Source organism: Phoxinus phoxinus (genome assembly GCF_949152265.1).
Source record: "Phoxinus phoxinus genome assembly, chromosome: 7".
NCBI lineage: Eukaryota > Metazoa > Chordata > Actinopteri > Cypriniformes > Leuciscidae > Phoxinus > Phoxinus phoxinus.
The window spans coordinates 29,883,707-29,910,053 of record NC_136882.1 but is presented as its reverse complement, the minus strand read 5'-3'; the positions used below and the strand labels follow the sequence as shown (position 1 = coordinate 29,910,053).

General features: G+C 38.2%; 1 protein-coding gene across 1 annotated transcript in view; it reads right to left on the bottom strand.

Annotated features, from left to right (window-relative positions):
- lrp1bb (low density lipoprotein receptor-related protein 1Bb) overlaps window positions 1-26,347 on the bottom strand; it is a gene marked incomplete at its 5' end in the record, with an annotated part of 305,396 nt that overhangs the window by 34,748 nt on the left and 244,301 nt on the right. Inside the window, 18 exons of the mRNA XM_079617452.1 lie at window positions 3,759-3,865; window positions 4,724-4,856; window positions 5,166-5,272; window positions 6,622-6,738; window positions 9,816-9,935; window positions 10,919-11,038; window positions 11,568-11,684; window positions 13,785-13,878; window positions 13,993-14,141; window positions 14,323-14,511; window positions 14,831-15,030; window positions 15,240-15,421; window positions 18,894-19,016; window positions 22,098-22,183; window positions 22,306-22,489; window positions 24,355-24,542; window positions 24,967-25,107; window positions 26,054-26,176. Of these exons, the coding sequence (XP_079473578.1) occupies window positions 3,759-3,865; window positions 4,724-4,856; window positions 5,166-5,272; window positions 6,622-6,738; window positions 9,816-9,935; window positions 10,919-11,038; window positions 11,568-11,684; window positions 13,785-13,878; window positions 13,993-14,141; window positions 14,323-14,511; window positions 14,831-15,030; window positions 15,240-15,421; window positions 18,894-19,016; window positions 22,098-22,183; window positions 22,306-22,489; window positions 24,355-24,542; window positions 24,967-25,107; window positions 26,054-26,176 (2,480 nt within the window). The remainder of the gene's footprint in view (window positions 1-3,758; window positions 3,866-4,723; window positions 4,857-5,165; window positions 5,273-6,621; window positions 6,739-9,815; window positions 9,936-10,918; window positions 11,039-11,567; window positions 11,685-13,784; window positions 13,879-13,992; window positions 14,142-14,322; window positions 14,512-14,830; window positions 15,031-15,239; window positions 15,422-18,893; window positions 19,017-22,097; window positions 22,184-22,305; window positions 22,490-24,354; window positions 24,543-24,966; window positions 25,108-26,053; window positions 26,177-26,347) is intronic.

The window sequence follows — 26,347 nt, the reverse complement described above, 5'->3', positions numbered from 1 at the left end:
TTCCACAGCTGAAAGATCAGCTCACCACACAGAGCGCATCCCTGACCACCATAGGCCAGACACTGAGAGGAACCATCACAGTCCTCAACACCCACAGCGTCATGTTAAACCAGACTGTGAGTTCCATGAAACAACTGTTCACAGTTTTCCAAAATGACTTTGCCCAAACTCAGTTGGTCACCGCATTAATGACCGACATGCTCCGAGAAGTGAGCTCCTCCATTGACAGTTTAGCCATGGGTAGAATCCCGCCATATCTAATACCCTTGAGCATGGTGCAAACCGTGCTGGCTTCCGCCATCTCCGCACCCGCCGATCCAATACAGACCCATCTTGCCTACTCTCTGGGCAGTGCCATCCCACTGTATGTTGACCCAGCACAGCGAGAGGTGGGCTTTCTCCTCAATTTGCCCATTATAGAATCAAGCCGAATCTACCGACTCAAAGACGTTGTCAACATCGGATTCTGGCAGAGTGACACCCAGTTTAAAGTCCGGACTCCAGAAGTAGTAGCTTACCATGACAGCGACCCACAGCTGTACCTGGCCCCAAATCTGCACATGTGCACACTCACCAAAGACATCCACTATCTCTGTCCCAGCAAACCTTTTCTCAGGGACAATACGGATGGAATCTGCGGCCTGCAACACCTGGCCAACGACGCACGTTGTCCGGCTGACGCTAAACCCCGAAGCCAAGTCACCGAGACGCAAGCCGAAATTGTGGGAAACCGATGGCTCGTGAACACCCCAGTGAGGTCAGCAACATTGACCTACGACCAACACGACACCGCTACACGTGTCAATCTGCCTAATCAGAGTTTCTGGCTTCAAGTCCCACGAGGAGCCATCCTCCACCTGGACGACCTAGCCTTGTACCATCTGCCCAGTGAAGAATACGAATCCGAACTAGAGATTCCGTCTTTCTTCAGGGACCAGAACTTCACTCTAGATCCAGAACTGGAAAGGTGGATTGCACAAGGGGGGTCACAAATTGTAGACATAACTTCCCTGGACTCAGCCCTGCAGGCCCTGTCCCGACTACCCATTCTGAACACTTCGCCTGTCATCCAAGCATGGAACGCAGCGGACACTGCCGTGTGCATCTCCACCATCCTCGGACATGCTCTATCCTTGGGCTTGGCCTTCATCCTGTTCAGAAGAGTCGCCGCAAACCGAACCTCTACAGCCAAACTCACAGAGGCAGTCGCCGTAAGTTTCCGGAAGGGCCCTCGAAGGGATGACACGTCGTCAGAGAAGGTCGAGGACCTCATCAAACTCAGCCCTCAGTCTGAGTAAACCCTTTTCAGCCTCCTCCCATCCATGCACCTGCCATCTGACCATGGGTACCAGGATGACTCGACCAGGCCAATACAAGCCCTGTCAACTCATCCAGGGGGGATATGTAGCCTATGTCAGATGAACTATGTGCTGCTGATTTAATTTAATCAAATCTAATTCACACACACGACTCTGTCCTTCCTGGATTGCAACACAAGAGACCTGGCGCCGGACATGTGACTCACTCACAGAAGCTCTGTTAGAAAATCAACAAAACCCAATCTGTTCACGACTCCCCTATGGGGGGGGGGTCCACAGCGATCAGGGGATCATTAACAAATGATTAACCCTTTTTGGACAACAGGACAGTGTCTTGACAAACGCTCGCGGCTGACCTCATCAGCTCAGCGCACATACATACACACACTTAAAAGACGCCTCACAAAACCATGAATTGTTTAAACAGATGTTGGACCCAAAAGTCCACGAGTTGCTAATTAAATCAATTTCAGAAAACGCACATACATTGTATTTCCCCGGAGCTCAGCACCAAAAGTTCAAACACGTGGTCTGAACGAACTCTGAACAAACACACACACACACATACACAGACAATCTGGTCCTGGACATTGTGATCAAAATCAACCCTTTTCAATGTATTTTAAAATGTATTTGTATTGTGTGTCACGGTCGCTAGATGATAGACCGTCATAACATAAGTGTGTGTCATAATCAAGAATGGAAATGTTTATTTTTAGTCTCATGTAATCTTAGAATCATGGAATTTCCTGCTAGCAAACCCCAGAAACACAATCTTTGGTATGCTTTTATTCCAGGAAGGCTACTGATTTCGAATCTTCAACTCAAATTATGAAGTTATGCATTCTGCCATTTATATCAGGTTATAACGGATTTAATCTCCAACGCGCATCCGACCGGGAGGCGTTTCTTAGCGAACCACGAGGGTTTTGGTCACGCCTGCCCCAAAGCCATTGGTCCTTACACAGGAGGGAGGCGTGACTTCAATCTCTTCAAAACGTAGCGCGCGGCTCTCCTCTGCGTGCAGTGCAGTATTCCAGCAGAGAGAGACTTTTCTCACTCACCACAAGCTTGCTTTCGTTTGCTTTCTTTTCGTTTTTATTCTAAGTCTTTATTTTCTTGATACTCTAACTCAAATCGGTATTCTTCCTAAGAGAATACCAGCCTAAGCCTAAGTTAACTCGACAAAATACGCGTACGCTCTGAACCTGAGTTACTCCTCACTTTCGTTTTGAAGATTCTTCCACGTGACCGCACGCGTCAGTCCCAAACAGACGCACCAGAAAGGGCACGGACAGAGTAACGTATTATTCTTAAATTTACCATCTGAAAGAACTGCTGTTAAGATTGTCTAAATATTGCTAAGGTTTTGGGGTCTCATTTTGATGTAAACTGTGTAAAACCTGTTTTGTCAAAGTTCTCATTCTTCTCTGATTTCCTCACAGAAACTTCTAACTCTCTCCCTCTCTCCCTCTCTCTCTCTCTCTCTCTCTCTCTCTCTCTCTCTCTCTCTCTCTCTCTCTCTCTCTCTCTCTCTCTCTCTCTCTCTCTCTCTCTCTCTCTCTCTCTCTCTCTCTCATCGCGATCATTTTAGTTTGTTTGTTTATTATGCATATTTACTCATGTGTGTTTTGATTTAGTACATTATAACCGTTAGTTTGTGTTACATTAAATTCCATTAATCTTTTGAATTGAATCTGTCTATCTATGTTCCATTATTGAGTCAATGAAAGCGTAAAAAGATCAAGTTACAAAGCTCTACCCTATTATAATATAATACTTAAATTGTCTAGAACACGAAAATATGATTTCTAGTGGCCACAGAAATAATATTTGACGGTGTTACAGACTGGTGGTTCCCCATGCAAATTTCGCGTGCACGTCTGCTGGACATACGTGTGTAAAATAACTGAACGGTGTTTCTACCTAAATTCCCCTGATTAAACATAAATTAACCTACCTATATTAATGGTTATTACGAGTAATCGTATTAAGTATTAATATAAGGCGACGTTTGACTCATTCCATATTTGGAAATAATTTAATATATGTATGCAACATAAATATTCATATCTTATGAATATAGTGACTCATTGGAGTTAATAAACCCCCTAAACAGAGTCATTTCCGCTACAACGTTCCTATTTAGCTGAATCCCTCTTGTTTTTCAACTGTGATTCACTCAGAGATTAAGAAAGTAGAATTGAAGTTTTTTCATGTTGTTTTTCAGTTTGAACTGAACTTGAACCAGCTTGTCCACTTTAACCTGTTGTGATCTGTTTTTCCCCTAGAGAGGTTTTATAGGGGATAGTAGTATCTTCCTCAAACGTGTTTCCAAAATATCTACATGTACATCTCTTTGTTTTTGTTTCACTTTTGCACAGTTTCTGAGAGCGGAGGGCTTTATGTAAGGTGAGAGGGTCTTTCTAGAGGACTGACCTCATCAGAACTGTCCAGACAGTTGTCATGTCCATCACACCTCAGGCTGGCAGACACACATCCTCCACTGGCGCACACATACTCATTTAGAGAGCAGGAGGGAAGCACTGCAAAACAGATGATGGGTAAAAAACACTCTGACACAGCTACATTCAACTGACGTGTACAGGAAGAATGGGGTAATTTGTGACATTTTAAACTGTAAACTGACCCACTTAATCGAAAGTTTTTGTCATGTGACCATATGAAGTTGTTGTTTTTTATTGTTGATGCTAAAATCAGTTGCATGGCTTTAGTGAGCTTTACCTCAAAAATAGAAATACTACTATAAAATGTTGATTTTTTTTTTTACTTGAGTCAGATATTCTGATTAATGTGCAGAAAAATACGATGTTGGAACTGGAATGGGACACTTCACAGTTAAATTCAATTCAAGCACTTTCAAAGGAGATTTATAGCAAATATGCACATAATAAAATATTGAGCCTTCTAAATAAGTTCTTAGGTTAAATTAAAATTTAACCAAGGAATAAACACACTAGAGAGCTGACTAAGTCACGGTATTACGTTTATTATGCAACTTTTGGAAGACAAAAGTAAGCATTTGAACTTATCAGAATGTAATTATAAAACATTTAAAGCTGAAATGTTTAATGTTCTCAATGTTTACATACTGCCACCCATCCCAGGTTAATGTGCAGAGACAACTATAAGCAAATACTTTGTAGGTTTATTCAGACGAAAAGCAGAAGTACATGTATGTCTTTGTACAGCTATGACAATATTGCTCTGTCTGTTTGAGCATCTCAAGCATGAGTTCAACCAATGGTGTGAGTTTGGGGAGGGACTATGTGTTTGACAGGGGAAATATTTAGGGAAATAATTGTTTGCAACTGTTTGGCGATGCTAGTAGTGCAGAAATGATAAACCTCAGCTTTAAAGACCATAAGATGTGATAAAGTTACCTGTTCCTAGGCAATTTCTCTCGTCTTCCCCCGTCTTGCAGTCTTCCTGGCCATCGCACAACCATTTACGTGAGATGCAGAGATTGTTGTGGCATTGAAACTGATCCTCTGCACAATGAGTCTCGCAATCCTTCTGAAAAAGCACAAAGCAAGGATGAATTCAGTCCGGTGTCATTTCATACTTCAGAGTATCTTTGGATATTTTTGGACTGTTTATTGATAATAATTAGGGAGAGAGTCAGGACAGAATTTAAAGTTTTGTCAATGTCAAATGTAAAAATTATCCACTCTCTTCATCACTCGTTGATGAAGCCATAAGATTATGAGGACTAATGGTGTATGAAAACCGAGATTAAACAGCTTTGAAATAGCTAGAAGGAAATGTTTGGGAATATAAGACAACTGCTGTGCTGATCTCAAATGACATCTAGCATTCACTGACCTCATCTGAATTATCAGCGCAGTCATAGTCACCATCGCAACGGAAGCGTGCTGAGATACAGTCCCCACTGGCGCAGGCAAAATCCTTATGATTACAGGTCACCGGCTCTGCAGAGATGAAAGCACAATAAGACAGCTAAAGATGCACAGCTACCCTGACCATGCCCTCACTGGAAAAACTGAAGTAAAAACCTTAGCAGAGAGGCAGCAAAAGCAAATCAAAACTGCCAAAGTGGCCTTGCACTTAGACATGAATTGGCATTGCACCATCTGTTTTCAAGGTTCTTGCAAGTTTGCCAAGAACTTAAAAGGAGCTATTTGCAGAATAATCAGCAATTAGAACGTATAAAAGGGCTGTTCTCACCGTTCACGGGCTGTAATGGCTAGAACAACATGTTGGGTGGTTAGAAAAACCTGTTAATATAAACTGTTTGAAATAGGCTGTTGATTTAACAACATAAAGTACGAAAAAGGGCCATTAAAACGAAAGCATCTTGGACATTATACGTGCTCATTATTTATTCAAACTCATGTTGTTTTAACCACATATGCATATGTGATTTTTAATAGCTATTTGAAAGTAAGATTTTAAATAAAATTAGATTAAAATAATTTTGGTAACACTTTACTTGAAGCATTTATGTGTAATGCATTATAAAGGTATTCATAATTTACATTATAATGCATTATGTTTTTTCACATTTACATAAAGTTTAAATACATTATAATATTTGCAGATTCAATGTTACATTTTAAAAATTGGTCGTTTTCATGTTTTCATGCATTAAAGGTGTGTTCAATGAATAGATACGTATTATAATGTATTATAACACTAATTACAGTTATTCATGAGACCATGCAGTGCATTATAAATAAGGTGCATTACAAGGCATAATACTTTTATAATGCTTTATATAGACTTTAAGTAAAGTGTTACCATCATTTTAAACTTAAAAAAAAAAAGAAAAAAGTAAGTATTCTCCAGATAATATTCTAACAATTTGGTTTATCAAAATTTGACGATAAAAACAGCCATTTCATTGGAAGCAAAAATGAAACTGTAGAGAGCATTCACATACTGTAGATCTTCTCATCCACGCAACAGTTTCTAGTTGCCATGGGCTGTTAAGTTTTTTTGTCCTTTTTTAAAATAAAATTTGACAGCCAATGATTACTATAAACAGTCATTGTATGTAAAGAACATATGGGTTTGAAACATAAGTAAAAAAATGACCTGGCATAAAACAAACTTAAATAGTTGATCTTTCTTTGTGGCAATATGAGCAAGATCAGAACCGAACAGACAAATGGTAAACAAACAGACAGAAAGCAAGAAATCTTCTGTGAAACTGGCCTCTGAAGATTCCAGACAATGTTTCTTGACAGTTAAAACAATTTAGTACAAACACGAGAGTGGAAAAAGCTTTCCTGTGCTCAGAGAGATGAGAGCGACTCACTGCAATGCTCCTCATCAGAGTTGTCTCCACAGTCATTCTGGCTGTCACATCTCCAGTGGTCCGGGATGCAGTTGTTATTCTCACAGCGAAATTCATGAGGTCCGCAGGTCTTTTCATCTTTTTCATCAGACACAAACAAACACACAGATGAAAATGGCTTCAAAAGTGCATGAATATTAATGCAATGCTACTGCATTTCGACACGTAATCATCATTTCCTCAGGGTTCCTGGGCTCGGATCTGACACTAAGTTCAAAACATGCCCACACTCAAGAGGCTAACACACCATAAGATGAGATACCTGACTGTGGTGCCGATATCTTCTATCCTCAATAACCTGAACACTTGACACGTAACATCAAACACTTTGTCACCTCTGCACAATCCGCGATGAACATTTTTGAAGGAGCTCATTCCACCTTTTTCCAGAGTACGTGTAGTGTTTATGTTATATAAACTAAGAACTTTCTGAGGTGCTAGAGCCAAGAAGAACTGTAAAAGTCGGCATGAAACAGACGCTGCGATAGTCTATTCTTCCCTAGTGTAAATACAATCCGAGTGAATGGCTTATCAAACAAGAACAAATGTAGGGTGGGACTTGATTGTGTCCATTGGGAATGGATTGGATCGCTGGATCATTGTGGTTTGAAATGAATAAAACAATGATGTGAACAATGAATCATTCATATTAAATATCACAATATTCAATAAAAAAATAAGAATTGTGAATTTTGGATTTATGGTGACATTAATGAACACACAGGAGGATCATATCATCAGATCACAACTTTTTGTTACAGTAGATTGAGAGACATGTTTTTTTTCCAAGAACACAGCCAAAGAGACGCAAACTGAAAATACTTGCCAGTTATCATTAGTGTGAAATAATAAAAGGGCATCCTAGAATATCTCCCTCGACAGATTCTTCTCCTTAAATATTCTCTATGTGGCACAGGCATGTTGCTTTTACTATAATGATAGAACGTTTCTAAAGGAACATCAAGAGACACTGGCATCTGAAAAAAAATCCTGCTTATTGTTTTGTAATATAGAATTAATAATAATAATAATAATAATAATTGTCTTTCACAAACACTGATGAATGTCACAACATACTGTACAAGCCATTAGGGTCTTCTAAGATACAACAAGGCAGAATTTACTCATAGATCTTGAGTAATTTCCACTTATTTATGCATGTTTGTAATCCCCAGAGTTACAAAAAGTGAGCTGGTAAGTATCAATAAAGCTACCCTGTTACATTAATGGTATACCAATTGACATCAATTGCCAAGATAAAGATCTATAATGACTTGCAGTCCGATGTAGATAAAGTGTGTCACGTCTGGAAAATCAATGGAGACACCAGAGGAGCCGTCACGCCTCAATTACAAAGTGACCCCTCCACTGTTCCATAGATGTGTCACTCATTTGGGGGATTTTTCTCTGAGTTACGGATAATCCATAACAACATCAGATTGTTCAGCCAATGCAATAAAACCAATTTTCTCAATCATATTCCGACAATGTAATTTCCCCTCCTGCAACAGCCAAGATATTGATTTAATTTCTTTTGTTGGCCGATTTGGGAAAGCCATGTTCATCATCCCTGCTGGGATGTGTCACAGTGTTATATATACACCATAAATTGAGGACAATTGCCTTTAAAAATCTACTTGGAGGTCATATCCACAATGTAAATAAATGATTATCTACAATGATGTTAGAGTAAAAAAGGAACAACATCGGCGTGCAGTCTAATGATTAAGGTTCAAAAGACTATGGCTCTGACCTAAAACCTAGTGAGCCGAAATTTTTAAGGCAGCATTTTTAAGGCATGTTCCAAAAAGACACTTTTATCTTTTTTTCCTTTTACAAAACTTATTTTTAGAGTTGTGCACTAAATGAGTTATGATATTAATGAGATACTGTACTGTATGTTTAATGTAATGATTTTACATTTATTTTCTATATGCATTCCCGAGAATAACTTAGTAAAATAAAATAAAATAATTTTACTTAAAATAATTAAATATAATTACTTAAAAAATGTAAAATAAAATAATTTTACACTCCTGTTTGGGGTCAGTAATTATTATATATATTTTTTTTATACAGAAATTAATATATTTATTTATGCTAAATTGATCAAAATTGATAGTAAAGGCTTTTTAACTTTAGATTCATCAAAGAATCCTGAAAAAAACTATTACTGGTAATAAAAATTAAGCAGCACAACTGTTTTCAACATTGAAATGTTTCTTGAGCACTAAATCTACATATTAGAATAGAATGATTTCTAGGATCATGTGCAATTAAGACAGAAAATTCAGCCTTGTCAACACATGAACAAATTGCACTTTAATTGTTTAATTTAATTGTAATAATATTTCACAGTATAATTGTTTTTACTGTATTTTTAATAAAATGAATGCAGCCTTGGTGAGCATAAAAAACTTCTTTCAAAAAAATCTTACCGACACCAAACTTTTTAAGTGTATTTTTTTTAAAGTAAGAAATAAATCTGCAAATAGTTTTGTGTTTATAAGAGTATCATGTTTTAAGCTTAGCAATATGCTATGGGAAAACTATTGAAATCTACTGTGAGTAAAGTCTCCCCCGTTTCACGTGTTGAATGTTTCTGCCTATGTAGTGTTCCAAATCAGTCATTTATGAGGTTACAATTCAACTAGGATTCAGTCATAGAAGGCAGTTGCCTATAGAGACATCTAGGTGAACCTCTGAAGTATATCTCTATATTTCCAGTATAGATCAAACGAGTGGTACTAATAAAATGAGGTACACAGCTCGCTTGTTCAATATAGAGTATAGAAAATTATTCTGAGCAAATTACGTCCAGCGAACCCTCAGAAATTGTTTTGCTGGTGCATCGGCACTTTAAATGTCTGGAACACATAGCCGAGGAAGAATGCAATATGTGAGGCCACCGCTGATGTGCCACTGTCAAACTAAATCAGGCATTCAGGCAACAAAACAGGCACAGGGGAATTGTTACAAGCCACAGCTAATAAAAGCCGAGTGGCTCATGATTAAAGCTGGCCTCACTTCATCATAGAGAGAGAAGACTGTGGGAACACACAGAATTGACATTAGCCTCAATCAGACTTTCAGATGGGTCTGCGCGTGTGGCTGACCAAGGCTCTGATTTGTGAATAATAACTGTGGCCACTCACCACAATTGGCCTCGTCAGAGCCGTCAGCACAGTCCGGGTCCTCGTCGCACACCCACAGCTTTGAGATGCAATGCATGGTGGCCTTACACTGGAACTGGTCTGGAGAACAAGTGCTCTCAGCTGGAACATTAAGACAGAGAGGAAATAGCAGGATAAGCTATTGTAAGCGTGCGAGGGAAAAAAAAAAACATACAACTTGTACTTGTAAAGGTCATTCATAAACATAATGACCATGATTCAGTAGAAAGGAATAATGTAATTGACATTTTCACTTTCTTTACGTTATGACAAGGTCTTCTGCAATTACCACCCAAGAATGGAGAAAATGACAGCCTAGAAATGTTAATCAAGGTTGGGAGTTGAATGACACGTAATTATATATATATATATATAGCACCTTTTTTTTTATGATAAAAAAGTTAATTTTTTTGTATGACGGGCAAAGTAAAATCCTTGTAAAGGCATTTTTACCATGCCAACATCATCTTTATAACATAATATTATCTTTATATACACAATAACTACCTTAGCCAGACAAAAGCCACCTGCCGTTTTATATATATATATAATTTATATATATAATTATATATAAAATAAAACACTTTATTTCCACCACAGTCCTTTCTAAATAAGATGTGGTGGAAATTACATTGTGGTGGAAATGTCCTTTAACTGTTCAGAAAAAAAAGAAAGAAAGAAAAAAATGACAGAATTATTTTGTAACATGTGTTCACTGTTGGACAAAATGTTTAGTTGAAAAAGCATTAAAGAAAATAATTTTCCAAAAATTTATGCACATTTCCACCCCAGGTGACTCTATTCTCACTGACAAGTCATGCTACCTTTCCAAGGGAAGGGCCTTTTCTCCCCGAATACCTAATAAGCACCTGGCTACCCTTTTAGCTCCCAACCAGCCAACTCATGTGGCGGGATAAAAGCCACATTTGAGATTTGTCAGTCTGGATCATTAAATTCACAGGAGAAAAGCCAAATTTGGCAGAGTTTGAACAATTCTGTCACAACACCCTTTAGTTTATGAGAATGAGGCCCATTATTGTTAAATGTTTAATGGAGGGAGCACAGAGTGTCATGGCGTTGCTTACGGCAGTCTGTCTCATCCTCGCCATCCCCGCAGTCGTCCTGACCATTGCAACGAAGATTCAAAGGTATACACTTCTGCTTTCGGGTGCACTTGAATTGGCCTGACAGACAGATGTATGTATCTGGAAATGGGGGAGACATTGTAGTGAGAAAAACCATTAGATACGTCATCATGCTGGGTCAATGCAACAAGATCATCCATATACCGGTCAAATTTGGTTGCTTTGAAATGCTTCGGGATGCAATAAGAATAAAACTGAGATGAAAGAGGAACAATATAATTTTGTATTAAAAGCACTAAACGTCTTGAATCTTAAATCCATGTTGGCCCAATACATCCCGATTACGATCGTTAAATGACAAAACACCCTGTACTCTATTCTAATACTTCTAAAGTGGATATTGATCGTTTGATAGCAGCAATAGTCTGTATAATTGGACATTCAGAGACAGCTGTGCTACAGAAGATTTGCTGCTGATGAAAATTCCAGGCAGATTTTTTTTTTGCTCATGCATGCCACATACTTCACAGGAACCGAATTCTACAAGGAAGACCCTGTAGACTCACACGGAGAGGAAAAGCAATGGATCTGTCGATAAGAACATGGCATTTAAGAACAGCTTTCGTACATTATGTATTATTCTGCTCACCACAGTTGGCCTCATCTGAGTTGTCCCCGCAGTCATTCTCTCCATCGCAGATGAAGGGAGGTAAGGCACAAAGGCCAGTGCCACACTGAAAACGGCCAGGCTGGCATTTGAATTCCGCTGCAAAAATGATAATTAACAGTGAACTCCGGAGGATTCAAAGCAATTTGCGCATAGGTATGTGTTTTAAACCCGAGCTGCGTGAGGTTGCCTGAAATGGGCGGGTCAACCCACATTCCATTATTTCTCTAAAAAGCACTTCTACGATATTTAATGCCCCCTGCACTTTATCGAACAACAGAGGTTCCACCTATTGACAGCAGCCATCGGCAGCCTGTCATTTTCTGTTTGTTCTGCTCAAGAAATCACCAAGACACAAAGTGAATCTAAAAACAAGCTCACTGGGAAACAGAAATGAAAGAACAAAAGTTCATTCTTTCCCGCAACTTAAAGGTCAGTCTAGCGTGAAGCTGTGAACTAGTTCATCTTCGCACTGTACTGTATATAACAGCACTGGCATGTGGTGCAATCAGAGGCCATTATAACTGGTGGGGAAGACAGTTTTAGAAATGACAGAATTTCTTGTCTTGTTTTTGAAAATAACCACTGCGTTTTGTTTTGTGATACTGTCGTCAAGTGTGTAAAAACAAAGACTTTAGTACTTGCAATGTAACGGAAGTAGCAATAATCATACATCTGAGTGAAACGGATTGTCGAAAAGAAAAAGTAGGACGGGGTTTCTATTGATAGGATGGAGGCAGATCTGAATGTGAGAAAGGGGTGGGGTTTATGCAGACAAAATTATTAAAGAAGTCCGGCAGGTATCACCATTGAGAAGTCTATTGTTTCACCGAAAGATTGAGGTATGACATTCTGACTAAAAAGGTAAAAAGAGTAAATAAATAAATAAATAAATGATATGAATGAATATATTAAATTAATCGTTCACAACAAGATCAATTGCATGCATTTAGAAAATAGATAAAGTGAATATCACTTTTTCATGCTGAATTTAACTGTACGTTCACACCGCCGCCGGCGAGAGCGGCAAAATTCCCTCTCGCCACCCTGCCATCGACGCCGTGAGATTCGGGGACTCTCTGGCGCTCTGACGTAGATTTTAGAATGCGTGATTTTTTTAAAACTTTATTTAAAGGAGCCGCAAAGCAAATAAGAACTGAACATAAATCAGTATCATATTTTGTGCATACTGGCCACATGTAGGGTATAAGTTAACCTATTCAAATCTTTTAAATGTGAAAGTAACAAAACACCAACAAATTCAGACACCTTTTTCCATTCGTCGTTCTTTTTATTAATGTCCCTGTATGTAAACAGGGACACGTCGTACAATAACGGGAAACCCGCAACAGAAATAATTAACTTTTCCTCCATTTTGCTTAGGAACTAATGTGGTCGGAACCAAAGTTTACAGGATTGTGTTCTCTGGTATCCTCTCAGGCGGAGGACTTCTACATTCCGATTGGTTGCCGCTGGTTGCCGCCGAACCGCGTCATAGCTTATTACCATAAAGTTGACAAATTTCAACTCTTCTCGCCGCTCTCGCCGCTCTCGCCGTCCAAGACGCGCCGCCCTCGTTGGAGCTCGCCGACGGCTCTCATTGAAAATGAATGGCTTCCGGCCAATTTGACACTCTCGCCGCCGGCGGTGTGAACGTACAGTAAGATTAAGCTGAAGTCTCTGCCAAGCAGTAGTTTTAAACGAACATGCAAGCGATAAACTGTAATCCAACATGGCTTGTGCTCATCTTCCAGTTTTTGCCTTTCAGCAAATCACAAGATCACACTATGTAATTAATAATCATGACCCAAGTTAGAGCGCTGAGAAGCTTACAGGAAGTCATCTACCGTGAACAACAGAAAAACAGTTGTCTGACCAAAGCCTGCATTTTTATAATCATAGTTGTCACAAGTAGGCCTCCCTATTAAATCTGTATGACAAAAACACAATAATGCTGACGTTTCTGGAAAGATATGTTTTTAGGCTGGTCTCATATGAGTGTAACCGTGGCAACTAGGCATATAAAACAGAATCATACTTGTAAAGAGAGGCTGATGAGGTTTATAATGTGGCCCACACACTTTTTCGATTGTTCTTAAACCCCTGGTTCTGACACCACATTAATATAATAGACTGTTCAAAATCAAAATAACAGTGCAGACACTGTAGGCTGGGTAACATTGGAAGCTGAGCACTCACGACAATCCGCAGGCTCATCAGACCCGTCACCGCAGTCGTCTACTGTATCGCATTTCCACCAGAAGGGGATGCACTCATCCGTTCCACAGCGGAACTGCAAAAAAAGTCCAACACAGCGAAAAAGGTCAATTGGTTATGGGTTACACAAACTGGAACAATCCTTGCAGTTCCGACTAATGACATGGAATCATCAATTTGGCATACAGACCTGGCTGGCTGTGCAGTTGGACAGGCATGTCTTATTATCGGCGGCCAAGTAGAAGTTAGTTGGGCAGGCACACTTGTGACCTCCACCAGGAGAGAGTAAACACAAGTGACTACAACCTCCATTGGCCACTTGACATTGGTGTTTGGGGACTGTAAAAAGGGGATAGAAATGCATTGTTTCTGAATAGTTCATTTTAAAGGAATAGTTACGCAGCTCTTGCCATATTGTACAAAAGTAATGTAAGAGTGAATAAATAATGATGAAAGCATTTTCATTTCTGGGCAAATCAAGCATAAAATTAATATACTATTTATTTGAAACTGTGTCTACCTTCAGGCTGGCGCAGTGGGTGGTAGACAATGACGGACTTAATGGCTTGCCATGAATTTAGGAGCTCGACAGCATTAGCACCGGTGGTCTTATGAGCTCGGCGGAGAGATTTGGACTTCCCGTCGGTCCAATAAATGAAGTCCTCGAACAGTGTGAGCCCCATCACACCCTGGATGTGGTCATGAGGTACTGAGGTAGAGAGCATCATACCATGCACCATCATTAAAGATGAATTACTGCATATATAAGTGATTTAATCAAAATCATTATCTAACAACTCTCAAATTCACTGTTCTCAAGTGAAATATACATTTTAACTTTTGCGAATGTATAATAACATATCTTTGATTTCTTTTTGCATATGCTATGCGTATATACACAGGAGATTGTGGTCTTGCAATATCATACTGTTAAAAGGCTTTATTGAAGTTTATTTTATCCAATTCTGCCTTGTTATGGTAGCAATCCAATACATGGAAAATGAACAAATTTAAGACTCATTTTGTACCCCGGTGCCTCTGAGAACCGTCCATGTTGGCAAAAAGGATGTGATTATCATCAGCCCAGTAGATTCTCTTGTTTGTGTAGTCAATGGTTAGAGCTGAGGGGCTGTAGATCTCTTTGTTCACAATAACGCTTTGGCCTTGGCCGTCCATGCCAACTCGACCGACGTGAGGGTTTTCACAGCAGTCAATCCAGAACACATACCTGAGGGACAGAGAGTGACCCTCATCCAGGAACTTCATATAACATGAGACACAATCTCATCACAGTTGTTTTAACCAGAGAATAGCTATTCCCATTGTTCTGGGAGACTATGCATTCATTCTTTTTCTCGTGACAAAATGAAGTCTCCCTGGACTGATGGTGAAAAGTAGAAAGGATATTGTGCAAATTTGAAAAGGAAGCATTTGTACCCGGTTTGAGCATCCAGGGCCAGGTCCGTGGGGTTCTTCAGGCCAGAGCTCACTAAGATGGTGGGGTATAAACCGTTGGATTTGGACACTTCCAGCGTCTTTCTCTCCACGTCACACCAGTACAAGTTCTTTCCAATCCAGTCGACAGCCAGTGCGCTTGGCACAGCTGTACGGTGAACAATCTAATAAAGCAAACAAGTATTATTCAGACCAGTCAGTATAATCTGATCACATAATATCTCTGTAATGAGCAAGTAGGATTATGGGAATGTTGGTGTTAAGTAAATAACAAAAAAAAAGTATTTCAAGTAAAAGTTCAGCCAAAACTGGAAAAGTCTGTTGTCATTTAATCAATCTAATGCTGTTTCCAACTCGCATTTTGTAGAAAATTTGAGTAATCGAGGACTCATCGCTCTTTTTCATGCAATTACAATGAAGAGGGAATTTCATGATTTCAAGCTTTAAAACAGGATACAAATTACCATAAAAGTAAAGTCTTAAAAGTAGTCCCTTCGATGCACTATATTTTAAGCCCTCTGAAGTCAGATTTGTGTAAGTAACAGACATGTATCTAGAGTTAGTGAGTTGAACTCAAGAACCAGCTCAATCTGATTCATGAATGAATTATGACCACTGTAAACTAGATGGTGATTCACTGAAATGATTGGTTCCAGATGGATGACTTTTATGATGACTTTTGTGTCATTTATGGAATGTTTCGTTCTTAAATCAGAATGATCTGTTTCCTAAAAGCCTCAGTCTTCATTCATTGTAATTGCATAGAAACGAGTGACCAGAACATTCTTCAAAATCCTTCTATTGTGTTCCACAGAAGAAATAAGTCATTTGGGTTTAGAATGAGGGTGAATAAATAATGACAGAATATTAATTTCTGAATAAGCTATTCCTTTAAATTAGTTATTCTATCTAATATTCCATTGCATACTTGTGAAACACAAACTTTACCGTCAAAATGGCGACGCTTGCAATCTGTTACTGCAAGACATGACATGCTTTGATATCTTCTCTATCATCGTCATCTGACAGGGCATATGTTGCCATGCCAATTGACAATAACGCCCCATCAGCAGTAATTCCAGCAAAGCTGAGCTTGAAAAATTCTCTGAAATGTCAGTGATTGAGGAACATTTCCCCAATCAGGAAAGTGCCTCCAGATGAGAGGATGAGAGGAAACATTAATATTCTGAGTGGGAAAGAAAGAGCTTCTGGTATTCTAGTGATCTGGTCCAGCACTGATTTGAAAGATCGCCTTGTGTGGAAACGAAGGCAAACTCATTTAAAATGTCAACATTTGAATATATAAACGTTGAATGCACAAAATGCCATGATGAAAGATTCTCAGAACAAGTATTTGTACTCCTTTTTTCACATTTTGTTATGTTGCAGCTTTGTTAAACTACTTTAAATGGCTTTTTTTCTCCCACATCAATCTACACTCCACCACAAGGATTTCACCAAAAATGATTTGTGACAACTAATGGCACGATACATTTTTTTTTTGCTATAGATACGCACTCTCATGAAATCATGGCGGGCTTTAACGAGGAGCAGTGGGTCCGAAATTTTAGGACGAGCAAGCCAACCTTTGATATGTTGCGTCAACTTGTGTCCACATTCCTCTACTACGACGACACAACGCTTCGTCTGGCTATCCGTCCCTTTGCAGATGCGCGTTGGGATTGCTCGTCATTAAACCGCGGATACGTTACCTAATGCCTCTGAAAATCTGATCTGCCTGTTTGCATGACAGTCGCATTGGCACATATCTGATTTATTTCCACATATGAATGAGGCCTAAAACCGATCTCGAAATATACGAATGCATTCGTTTTTTTCCTGTTTACACTGTCATAGAACGCATTCGATCTATATCACATATTAGCAAAAAATCGGAATTGGGTCACATTTCACTGACAGTGTAAATGAGGCCGAAAGATATAGTATTCACATACACAGAGCCAAAACAGATCACTTAAATAATTGAAAGTTGATTGTAGTGGTTCAGCATGCTACCTAACAAGGCCATATACAATCGCATATCAACTTTGGTCCATTACATATTCATAGACAAATTCCCTTATTGAACCACACCAAAGGCACTGCCTGAGGCATCATGCCAAACATGCTCCAATGCAAGAGTTATTCATCATTTACAGAAATCAAACCCATGGTGCATTGTTCCCAGATTTCAAATTTGTTTTGCTAGGGGCTGTCTTATAACTTTCTCTTCGCTTCCATCTATCAATTGTGCAAAATAATACATCCAAAGTCTGAAAAAAGCTGATTATGTAATAACAAATATGCATAAATAAATATTGGTTCTTATCTATGATGTTCTTTCTCTACTTCCTTAGAAGAAGTAAGATGATAAATAATAAGCCGGATAATGTATAGTTAGCTAGTCATTATTGCTAAATAAACCCATTTAGGTTGACAAAAGCGGCTTCTAATGTCCAGGAGACTGCATATTATCTCTTACTTACTACACAGGTCATGCTTCAAACTGAAGGAACAGGCAATCATTTAATTATGGATACTGTATGGGGAGCTTCTCGTAGAGCTATGAACATACAATGTAAAAAATAAAAAGGCAGTGCAAGCAAACACTACACAGACATAGCCATGTACAGCCACATAGAGGCAGGATGCATGCAAGTGTATACATACTGTAAATGTATATTTTGAATATAATAATTAAATAGGAATTCTCAAGGTAGAATGGTAAAAAGCCGTTAACGGTTACGGTAAGCGATGTGAGATGAGATATGACTAATTAAAGTTTACATGAGTGTGTAGTGTGAAGGAATCATATATATGTGTCAACAATGTTAATAAACAGTCTTATGGCATTGGAGTAGAAGCTGTTTTTTAATCTTGATGTGCTAATGAACCCGTTTTGCTTTCTGGAAGTTAGAAAGTTGAAAAATGATTGTGTGGGGGGACAGGAGTCTTTCAAAATGTTTCCAATTTCCCTGAGACATTGTTTAGAATAGACACTTTTATATTAAGTCAAAGTCAGTTTATTGTCATGAGTCTCCAATATAGTGGGGAAAAAATAATAATACAGCATCTCCATGTCACTAAATAATGTATTAATAAAATCATCAATTTAATTGTTCTTCCGCAAAGGAGCCGCATCATTATATCCCCAGCGAATGATGGGTAAAAGTCTCCTACCAAATCTAAACATATTGTACCAGCATGCATTGTCTCTATTTCCAAAAGTCTGAAGATTACACCCACAAATACTAATGAATTTCAAATGGCTTTAGCTTGTGCTGAGCAGGGGTGATAAATCAGGAGGGGGCAACACTGTGTAATGAAGCCAAATGAGGCTCTTGGCCCCTGCAATGAAGCTAATGAGATGGGGAAAAGTGTTGCTCAGCAGGTACACGGCAGAGATGTGCATCTAAGCGCTAACCATGTGACCTTAATGAGTCCCTCAAATAATGCTAAAAAGAGCATTTATATTTATGGCTGTATGACTACAGATGTCTAATACTCAGGTGTTGACTTTAGACCTCTTCATCGCATCCCTGTTGCTAACATGCCGTATAACAGTTAGTCCAGACCTATTAGCGTTATTTTCAGTCCTTGGTGACCCACCATAATTAAATAAGAAACCAGACGTACCTTGAGGTCACTGCCGTTAAGGCGAATTCTGTTTATCCTTCGGCCGCTGGGTCTGCTGGAGTCAATCCAGTAAATGAACTCCTTCTTGTAGTCAAAATCTAAGCTGATAATGTTGTTAAGGCCCTATAGGAGTCAGAAAGAAACACAGCATAGAGGTAATAGAGGTGAATTAAGTAACAACACGAGATGGACTGCACAACAAATGTGACTGTTAGCGCAGCCAGCATGATGCATTAGCTGGGTAAAGGCCGCAGTCAGCACGCATAGATCAACTATGCAGAACAAAAAAGAATGAGATGTTCTGCATTTGTTCTGCTTTTCAATTAGCTGGAGGGCTTAATTAGCTACTTCCGCGTACGCTTATCTCGACAGGATCTGGCAAGGATGTACTACAGACACGAAACATACAGAGACCACATTCCTTTTGATGTCTCTTCATCGTATTGATTTTGGAAGAGGACGCAGTGTGCGGTGGATGCACGTGGATGCTGGCTTCAGAATCCAGGGAAGCAGTTCAGAGAGCCTTCAGAGGGAATCCTGACGGTACATTCGTTACTGTCATGTTCACGTCAGGCTGCTGTCACTCAGTCTACCGCTCACTAGGCCCCCCTTCCTTTGCCCACTTCATCACAGCTGTTAAGATCGTGCGACGGGCATGATGACAGATGAAGAAAAGCTTTGATACCCCCATCAGATCATCAGCAATGTGAGACCCACAAAGACATTTAGCTTTATCTTGTGGCCAGAACCGCCAGTGTTAACTTAGGGCCACAAGTAGTTATGTTTTCATGTGACAATAGTGAAAACACAAATAAGAGATCCATACAGGTCAAATAGGTCTGGTGTACTTATAGCAAGGCCGTACAGGTATAGAGAAAACATTATGTATAATTATTACTGTATATATTGCCAAAATGGTTAGTTTCCAACTGTATAGAAAATGGCCTAATTAAACTGTATTTTTCCAGTCGCTTATGCAGCACTCACCAAGGAGGCATTTATCTGATCGAAAATACAGTAAAAACAGTAATACTGTAAACTATTAGCACAATTTAAAATAACTGTATAATATATCTAAAAATGTAATTTATTCCTATCAGATTTTTCAAAATCATTACTTCATTTGCACATGATCCTTTAGAAATCATTCTAATGTGCTGATTTGGTTATAAAGTTTTCAATCTTAAAAACAGTTGTGCTAATTCTTTGATGAACAATAAATACAAAAGAACAGCATTTATTTTAAATGGAAATATATCGTAACAACGTAAAAGTCTTTGTCACTTTTGATCAATTTAATATCCTTGCTGGATAAAAGTGTTCATTTCTTAGAAAAATTATAATAAAAGAGCTGTAAGAGGAACATATGTTAAACTGAAATAAAATGTGTCAGTTAACTACTCCATATAAAAAGTAATATGAACTGTAGATTATCAATATTAATATTGCAATTAATATTGATAATTTATAAATGAATATTGCAATATTGTTGCCAGGCCAGGTGATTTCTATGATGTAGAAGAAAGATGATAAATAATAAGCAGAACAATGTACAGTCAAGCGAGACATTATTGCAAAATTAACCCATTCAGCGTGATAAAAGTGGGCTTCTAAAGACCAGGTGACTATTATTTCTTCCTTACTACACGGGTCATGCTTCAAACTGAAATATGCTTTAATTATGGATATTGTACGGCAGATCGATAAATTGCAAACTAGCATTCGACAGAGCAAACGATGCACTATGCTAGAATGAGGTCAACAAAGACATCCGTTGTTGGGAAGAGGCCACAGGGTCCACTCATTTTTAAGTGCAAAAGCTTTCCTCCCTTCACTCTTATTAAACAAAATGAAATAAATGAAACTGAACTACTGCTGATGAGACTACTCCATAAAGGGAAGAGTTTTCTGAGAGCCCTATAGACATTCCCCTGCCTCAATTGGTATGAATAATGTAACGAGCGCAGAATTGAGGAAGCTCACATTTCACGAAGAATCATTATTTCGATAGTAATGACTGAAGGCCTCTAATGACACCAGCTGTGGATAATAGCACATGGAACACAACTTGCTACACCAGGCCAATCTGAAGTTACATATAAAGTCAAAATGACATTTCATAGAGCATGAATATAAATGTGTGCCAAACACGTTGTGTCAGATAAGCTGTTGAATATGCAAAAGAAAAAAAAGAAGAAAACTTTTCATCTCTGCAAACAAATTACTGACCGTGATGTAGAACCTCAAAGGAAAGGCAAGGATATTTAATGGATTTTGTTTGATATAATTTCCAGATACATTTTTCAATAGCCAAGTGACAGGCTGATGATCAATATAATGCAGATACCTGTATACTGTATATATATATATATATATATATATATATATATATATATATATATATATATATATATTGAAAATAGCACTTATTTTGAATTATTACAGAATTATGTTTTCTTTGTGATTATTTGTAACAGGAATATTAACTTTTTCTTTTTCTCATTTTGGATTCTGCATTGGCTGCGCAATTGGAAATGTTACAATTTGCTGATAATTCTGTGTGTGTTATAAGCCCAACATTTTTGTAATGATGCAAGTTTGAGTAATATATATATAGAGAATATAGAAATAATATAGAAATATACAGGATTATATATATTTTTATAATATGTAATCAAAACTCATTAAAGCTTTTGAGAACAGAATTTGTTTATATATCATTGACCTGTCAACATTTTTATACTATGTAATATTACAATCACAAAATGGCAAAATATCAATCAGTTAGCCTGGCTGATATAAAAACTGATATTAAATGTAAAAGGTAAAAGTACTTCTCACTTTCAAGACCAGCAATGGGATGTTTTTAATTATTTCATGTGATGTTCCACCAAGCCAAGAGAGTAGTTAATGACTTCAATTAGTGTTTTTTTTAAATGGCATCGGAGACAATAGACACTGTGTTGTTATCCCAGCTGTGTCACCACAGCTTAATTGGTCCTCCATTAGGCTTTTACAAACACAGCAGTTCTATCTTATGATGTGGTCTCTGAAGTCCAGTAACAATTTCATGTAGCAGTACAGCAGTCTCGGTTGGGCAGATTACATGGGCAACCTTTCAATAAGGTGTGATATGATGTGATATGAAAATAAACAATACATGGGAGTTATGCAATTAGAAAAACAGTTGACGTAGAGCTTTACCTGTTTCAGGAGAGTGTAATTGGATCCATCAACACTTAATTTTCTGATTTCATGAAGATCAGCAAGTATAAGAAAAGGTTCTTCAGCTGTGAGAAATATAAAGGTGACTTGATGCAATGGAGCCGGACAATTGTCAAGTTAACCAAGCCTGAAATCATCAAGTTCAGTTGAAACACATTCTGGGTGGAATTCACTAAATGATACTTACCTGAAAGAGACTTGCAGCTGTTGGGGTCTTTTCTGGAAGCTTCATAGCCATCTACACACAAACACTTGAAGGAACCGTAAGTGTTGGTGCAGTTCTGACTGCAGGGTAGGGTGGTGGAGCATTCGTCAACGTCAACACATGTTCTCCCATCATTCTTTAGGTGAAATCCTGGCCAACACTTACACTACACACATTGGTGAAAAAAATAACAATTGAGGTGTTTTGATTCTGAAATTGCTATTTATAAAAAAGACACCTCTCTGCTGAGACCACTTGGAAAAATTCCACTTTGTTTCAGTGCCATTACCATTTTACAAACTTATAGGTATAACCCTCAAAAATTACAATTGTGTTATCATCATTTGAGGTCATTTGCATGTCGTTCCAAATAATTTTGTTTAAAAGTTGTACTAGAAAAACAAAACAAAAACACTGCTGGCATTTTACTGATAATGAAGATTCACAAATTCATTTTCCAAATCATTGTAGCTGGATTTAATGACTGATGCTTTTTTGCGCAGTCTGTAACCTCAATGGTTTGCCTATGATCCCTTCATTTCTACCACAGTGAATGAGGTCAGACTCTTTACCTACAGGTTTTGACTCAACTACAGTACCTACAGTATCAGTGATGTGTTTATTGATTTTGGGGGTGACTGGTTGGAAATCTGCCAGGGAATGACACTGCCTCCAAACACCTTTGATGATCACAGGACACTCCTGACACCTAGTTTGCCCATCAGTAACACAGCAGATGTGTCTGTATCTAGAGAGAATTAGCTCAGAAATCGTCCTCCTTCAGGCATGCCTCTAGACAGCTCCCGAAGGAACAAGTCTTTGTTTAAACTTGATCTGAGTATGCCAATTAAGTACCAATGAAACAAAACTGGGACAAATCGCTCCTATAGCTTTTTTTCTTTGTTCTTTGAATGTTTGCCCAAGTAATTCAGTGAAAAGCTGTTGCAGAAACAAAAACACAGCAGCTTCTGCAAATCAATTCATCACAGTTACATATTTGCAAAACTTGAAGTCACATAAAATAAGCCAAGATTGAAAAGAACTGCCACATCTTTAAAACAGAAAAAAAGGAAGTTTAGAAACTTGCTATTATTTGCAATATGGCAACTCTGTCTCGCAATGAAAAAGTCAAAGATTTTAAATATCTTTTTGTCCTTTTCATATAACATATCTGTGCACAAGATATACTGTATAGATGTGTATTTCTTCAGAAAACTGAATAATACTGTATACAATTGATTTACATTACAAAGAATACACACATGTATAATTGTTTTACTAATGTATAAATATACTTTTAATAGAATAACCATGTACAAACAAATAATTAATAAATACATAACTGAAATGATACAATTGATGCTGCTGGTCAATTATATGGAATTGCAAATAGAATGAAATGCTCTGCATCAAAAAAAAAATTTTAAATAATTTTTTAAGCTTATAAATAAATATTTTTAGTTATAAATGCAGATGTTATAGTTGGAAAGACATTAACTTGTGAATGTTTCATAATTGATTAGGGAGGCAAGCTTTGCTTCAATTCTTTTTTTGAAAGTCCTGTGAAAAGTTCTGGGGAAAAAAGTCAGCCTTGAGGGACACATGAAGCTTAAATATGTGACCCGTTCTGGCAAAATGAGTCGGAACGTGCACAGGCTAAAGACAAGCTACAGGCAAAATAAGTGAATTAAGTCCATTTTGGTCGAATTTGAGGTTTTCACAAAAATGTGTTAATTTAAGCTGTCATGTAGCAATCCAAATGCTCCAAATAGCAATTAAACATCTTTTTTTTAACGTTTTCTGAGAGGAGTACCTTTCCCTAGTAAGAGTAAAAGTGCTCAGACGCTGGCTAAAGCTTTAAATGCACTGCGGTCATCGAATCTTGTCGGAGCAATTGACATGGATCATTTTGCTTAACTTATTAATGACTACTTCAGTGATAATGTGCCACCACCAAAACTAGATGATTGTGGACATTAAAGTAGAAAATCTTGAACAATTGTACAATACATAAAGATATTATTGACCAACCTTGTATCCCACTGGTAAGTCCAGACAATCCTGCGTACATCCGCTGACACGGCGGTTGAGACATTCATTGACATTGCAGTTTTTCTCATCTGAGTGATCGCCACAGTCATCTTTCAGGTCACATAAACTCTTCTCAGATATACAGCGTCCATTTGAGCACATGAAGAAGGAACTGTTGCATAAGCTCTCTAGAAATAAAGGAGGAAAGTGAAAACAAAGAAAACAAATCAAGGAAAAGTACAAAGAATTACAAGCAATACAGACCTGTGTTGAAAACCCAAACTGAAAATGTAAAAATGCTTTTGGAAAAAACTAATTATTGAATGGCTTTAACTCTGCAAAGCTATAGGGCATTAAAGTTGCAATCCAACAAAAGTCAAATGATATGTCTGGCTTTCTGTAACTGCCAGTAAGTGCAAGGTCTTTTTTTTCCTTTTAAATGCTTGGTATGCTCAGCTGAAAACATGCCATCCCCGCAGGTCAAAGTTATCCACTTCAGCCCCCTGCTTTTATCTATGACGTTCCTTGGCCACTTGTGTTCCCTCAGATGTTCAGTAAGCCCCACATCCATCAGTCAAACATATTTCAGGCACAGCTCTGTTGGGCCATTACCGGCAGCCAGGCATTTGAGGTTGAGGGGCAGCTCATCAGAGTGGTCAGGGCAGTCTGGGTAACCATCACACTCCCACTGGGCGCTGAGCAGGCATCGGCCATCAGCGCAGCGGAACTCATCCGGCCCACATGAGCGGTACACTGCGGAAAGAGTGACGACTGTCAGCACACTGACACACTCTGTGACCAAACAGCATTCATTCATTTAGAAAAAAAGAGCGATTCATTTTTCTTCTATGGAAACACAAATGCAGATATTTAGTGGAATGCCAAAGCTGCTCTTTTTACAATGTTTGATTCAAGAACATCCAAATGACTATGTGAATCTTTACAGTCTTAAATATGAGACACTCTGATAAATCATTTTTGTTTTCAGTGAAAAATAAGCATATATCATATACATCATTAAAACATTTTTTTTTTAAACAACTTGAGGGTTAGTAAATTATGACTGTTTCTAAATCTTTGTATGATGTGTGACACTTTAGTAAAATTATCTGCAGATATCTTGGGCGACAGTTTCAAGAAACAGAGATCTCTTTGAATCTCTTTTGTTATAAATAACTACACAGATTTTCCACATATTTTAACCTCAGTGCAATAAGTTCCAGTGTAATAAATTATGAGGGCGTATGCACATGAATGATGTCCTGTGGAGAGGCTGTGCTTTCATGTTGTGAAGACCAGGGCCCAAGTTCTCCATCAAAAAGCCCACAGATGTTCCAGTTTTAAGCACAAAAAAAATTTTAGGAAACCCCAATAATTGAAGTGCAATATTGACTATTCTTGAAATTGTTCCACTTAATTAAGAATGTATAGTACAAATAATACGAGCACAGAGCAGCCTAAGGCTCACTGTAGAGCTTTAATTAACTGAAAACTGCTTGATTTCTTTCTATTAAAATACTGCACTTTACCATTTCAATGCTATTCAATTTACTGTATAAATAAAAGTCGCTTTCACAAATTCCTTCAGGGAAAAGCAGGTAACTATAGTGACCAAAGACATAGATGTGGAAAAATATTTTTTTTTCTCAATGATGGCTCTGCTTATCAGAAAGATGTGTGAAATCAGAAAGATGCTTACCACATTCAACCGATTCATCCGAACCATCTCCACAGTCGTTGTCATGGTCACAAACGAAGCGTTTTGGAATGCAGCCTTTGTTAAGGCATCTGAAGGAATTCTCATCACATGTGTTATTCGGAGCTGCGGGGTAAACATCAGAACCTTGAGCTTAATTAATTCTCACTAAGACTTTTATTCACCTTGGGGTACTAGTCATAACCCATCTCTACCACAGCCTGGACTCTTAACATGTTACGCAAAACGCATCACTAATGAAGTGCCTGTGGTGAAGCATATCTTATTCAATGGATG